Source organism: Gallinula chloropus (assembly GCF_964237585.1).
Source record: "Gallinula chloropus genome assembly, chromosome: 14".
NCBI lineage: Eukaryota > Metazoa > Chordata > Aves > Gruiformes > Rallidae > Gallinula > Gallinula chloropus.
Window position 1 is genome coordinate 6,497,066 of NC_140099.1, and position 4,389 is coordinate 6,501,454.

The window sequence follows — 4,389 nt, forward strand, 5'->3', positions numbered from 1 at the left end:
CACAACTTTCATATGTAACAGGTTGAGCAAAAATATTTTACAGTCAAGAAATTAGGCTGAAAACAACGAAACCCAAAACTATAAATAGAAGCAAAATTTCACATTACATGTACATTCATAGTTTAAGAGATGAATAACAAGAGGAGGCTGTAACAATCCTGATTTCCTTTAGAAGAGGAAGTACTTATTTTTAAAAATAATAATAATAAAAAATTATGAACCCCATATTATTTATGTAGGTAGTGCTCAGGTTTTGGACCAGAAGGGGAAGGCATTGGGAATTTTTTTTTTTTCTTCATAAGATGAAATACAGTATTTTAAGCACAACTTTAAAAAATAATCTAACTCAGTGCTTTAAATTAATTTAAAAATAAACACTTAAGTTTCACAAAACAACTCCAGGAGTGTCAAGAAAGCTGGTGAAGCAACACTAACGCAGCAGAATGATATTCCAAACCCTCAGATATTATTATTATTATATTTCAGTCCGTGTACATGTACCTTGACTGGGTAATCTGACTGGAAGGGAATAATCTGATAGTTACTGACATGCACAGACCAAAGGATGCTCTCTAGTAGGCAAGTAACTGAGCTATTTGTGGAGTAAAACTGGTTATAGTTACAGGCAGCCTCGGTTTACAAACAAACTTAAAAAACCCACCTCAAAATACCCCCAAACCTGCCCCGAGAAGGTGGAACGTGGGGGGAAAAAGTTGGGTAACGTTTTTTCCCTCCGGCCCTTCCCTTCTTCAGAAGGTGGGCAATTGCACAGAATTTGGCCCGGAGGGCATCACCAACTCCATAATAAATAAAATGATGAGCTACTGATTTTTAACGTAGCAGCAAAGTTTTTCGGGCAAGATAGCAGGGCATCCCCTAACACACAGGTATGAATTGCCTTGAACTGAGTATCAGGCTCCTGGAGTGTCTGAGACGGGTTATTCAGCCACTTTGGGGCTGCTGTGCCCCCTCAGTGGGAACAGGATCAGTCCCCGGGTGCCAATATGAGAATGAAAATATTCACCTATCTCATGATTTTTCCTAGGTCCTAGCATGCATCCTTCAGCATTTCAGGAGTGAATCCGCTGCAGATAGAAAAAAAAGAGTTTTTCCATCCACGTTTTATGCTCAAAAGCAGCTTTTTCAGTAGGTCAGTCCACAGAGGAGGATGGGAGGGAAGGGAAAAAATTAAGTCAAGTCCCGAGGCAAAAACTTCTCATTCAGATTTCAGGACCAATGGGAGAATTACTCTAATACAATCAAGAGAATAAAAAGATGACCAGTACCAAAGATGCAGCCAGGAATCCTCAACCCCCTTTATAACTGGGGCAAATTTAAGGTCTACGCCTAGCTCTATAAAATAAGAGCATGGCTGATGAACTCTGCAATACATGGACAAGTTTCTCTACGCTGAAATGTATTTAAATCATAGTTCACCTCTTTGGATGTTGCTATGCCATACGCAGAGAGCATTTAGGGGAGCTTAATGGAATCCAAATTTTTCTCCAGAATTTGCCGATTATGTTTTTGAAAGAAACAACCCCCCCCCCAACCACGAAGCAAGTACTCCAGCGTGAAAACAGCTGCTAAATCACTGCAGAATTACTTAGATCATTTCACATTAATAATGTAACATGGGTGCGCAAGAGAAGACCTAAAGGACAGTGCTGGGAAGGGAGGGCGGGAGGGGAAGGGGGGAGATGGGAGAGGTGGGAGGACTGCATTAAAAGGCCTCTGGAGTGTGTATACCTCTGCATCTTTTAAAGATCATATACCTGAAGTGAATATCACCAAAATAAAATAAAGGAACGGGGGAAATTAAGATTCAGATGCTGCCTCTTTTTTTTTTTCTTTCCTATTTCGTTTTAAAGGGCAGGGGTGGAGATTTAAAAAAAAAAACAAACAACCCCAACAAAACCAAAACCAAACCAACAAAACAACATCATAGTCACGCATCTCAGACAACCAAGGACTTCACAAGGCCACAATGAAATTTGCGGATATGTCTGTACAAATCCCCAGACTGCGTGAAGCGTCTCTCACACCACTTGCACCCGTGGGGCTTTTCCCTGGTGTGCACCACGGCGTGGCGGCTGAGGTTGTGGGAATACTGGAAGCTCTTTCCGCACTGGCCGCAGGTGTAGGGCTTCTCCCCAGAGTGAGTCCTCTCGTGCCTCTTTAACGTGTACATGCACGAAAAAGTCTTTCCGCAGAGGGTACAAGTGGGGACGGACCCGTCGGGGGACAGGCGGGTCCGGGAGCCGTCCCTGTCGCGGAAGTGAGAGCTCAGGTGCAGCTGAAGGATGTGCGGGCTCGGGAACACCTTGCTACAGAGGGGGCAAATGCAGATATGCCCTGGAGGCACGAGAATGCCCGAGGAGGAGATGTCCGACGAATCCATGTCGTCCTCGCTCTCGTCTCGCTCTTGATCTATATCCTCCTCTCGGGCATGAGAGCTGCCATTCCCCGCGAACATGTGTCCTAACCCTGTCACTAAGCTTTTGGCTGAATTCCCAAAATGCTGACTCTCCGGACTCCTGGCTTCGCCGTCCTCCTGATCTGACAGCAAGTCTTGTTCATCTTTAACAAGTGGCTCGGTACCCTGCTGCTGGCTGTCGGAAGCCAGCTGTCCAAAGACATAGGAGGGGTGTAAGGAATCTCTCCCCGGCACGGGCTTGAAAGACAAATCCAGCGCACAGTCCACATCACTCGAAGCCAGGGGATGGTTAACAGACCTTTGGGACAAAGGTCCTGTGGAACTATTGACATTAGCCTTTGTTTTTCCAGCTGCTGCGGCGCATGGTTCTGCCTCTGTCGGCACAGAGCTGACACTTATATGATCAGAGGACCAGGCAGGGTGACTGCTGACCTTTTCTTTGCCTGCTGCTCTCTCGTATTCTGCAACGCTGAATTTTTGTTTGTTTCCTGGGTCAAACTCGTGGACCAGGGGCACTCCGGCATCTAGAAAATGCTCCGCTTTCTCCAAACCAGCCGCCTCATCATTAATCTTCTCTTCCGAACACAATTCTTTATCTTTCAACTTGCCCTTGCAGACTTTCACAATGTCATACATGTGAAGGTAGCTAGCCGCAGCCAGCACATCTTCCACCGGGAGACTGTTGAATTCCAGCTTTCCCTCGTACATGAATTCGAGCAGCAGGCTGAAGGCAGGGGCTGTGACAATGTCACTGTTCAGATGCACAATATCCCTTTTGTCTAACTGGTCCCTGTAGAAAAGATGGAAGTACATACTGCAAGAGGCAAGAACGGCTCTGTGAGCTCTGAATTGAGCTTCTCCAACTAAAACAGTACAGTCACACAGGAAGCCCTGGTGACGCTGCTGACTCAGACACTGCAGCAACTGGCGGCTATGGTCTGGAAACTCCATTCTTCCTTCATAACCTGTTCAAAACAGGAAAAACTTGAATGCTACTGTAAACTAAAGCCTCCTAGCAGCTGTAACAAACAGATCGGCTTTTTGGTAACACAAGCCAAAGAAACAGCCTTGGAGATAACGTTTACTGTTAATTGTCTGTAATAGTTTTATTGGGGGGGGGGGTTAAAAAACAACACAACATGCTTCTCATCCTTTCGCACCTGCTCTGAACAGGAAAAACTTGATTGTGAGTAAACAAAAGCTAGCAAAGCAGCAGCCCCTCCAACCTTTGTTTCTCCCACTAGCACTTTAATAAAATTAAAGAGGAAGAAAGCACTACTCCCCACCCCACCACCACCACCCCGCCAAAATAAAAACCCACCCTAAACCAACACAAACTCCCAGGCTGTCCTCCCAGCAGCGCGAACTCGGGGCATCTTTTAATAAAGCATATTACCCACGTCACGCACATACACACACGCACATTTAAACTTTATCCTCAGTCGTTATGCACCGAATCACAACAAAACAGTCGCGGCTGGCGCTGGGGAAGCGGCGTTTTTGCAGGGACGGAGCGGGGTGTGTGTGTGGGGGGGACACGGAGCGGGGAGAAGCGGCCCCGACCCCGGGACCCGCACGCGAAGGGGTACGGGGGGGAGGGTTGGGAATAAAGGGAAAAAGTTTTCCTTGAAGTTATTAAAAGCCAAGAGGGAAAACAAGCGGCGTGAGGGCAGCGAGAGGGCAGGGTTGAGGCTGCAGCCGGCTACCTGCCGCGGCCGGGCGCTTACCTTCCCGCGGGGCGCGGCGGAGCCGGCCGCGGGCGCGGAGCCGGGCGGGCAGGAGGGAGCGCGGGTGCGTGCGCGAGTGCGAGCGAGGCGCGGCGGGAGGGAGGGAGGGAGAGAGAGAGGGAGGGAGAGAGAGAGGCAGGCGGGAGGGAGGGAGGGAGGGAAGGAGGAGTGCTCGGTTTGCTAATTACACCGCAAGCTGGAGAGTCAGCTGCTCTGACTTCACTG

At 47.9% G+C, this 4,389-nt stretch overlaps 1 protein-coding gene across 1 annotated transcript; it reads right to left on the bottom strand.

Moving 5' to 3' along the window:
* Nucleotides 1-1,957: 1,957 nt before the first annotated feature.
* ZBTB42 (zinc finger and BTB domain containing 42) lies at nucleotides 1,958-3,402 on the bottom strand (the record flags this gene model as incomplete). Its single annotated transcript, XM_084270658.1, has 1 exon — nucleotides 1,958-3,402. Exon 1 carries the CDS (start codon nucleotides 3,386-3,388, stop codon nucleotides 1,958-1,960), a length of 1,431 nt encoding a protein of 476 aa, XP_084126784.1. The 5' UTR covers nucleotides 3,389-3,402.
* Nucleotides 3,403-4,389: the final 987 nt, after the last annotated feature.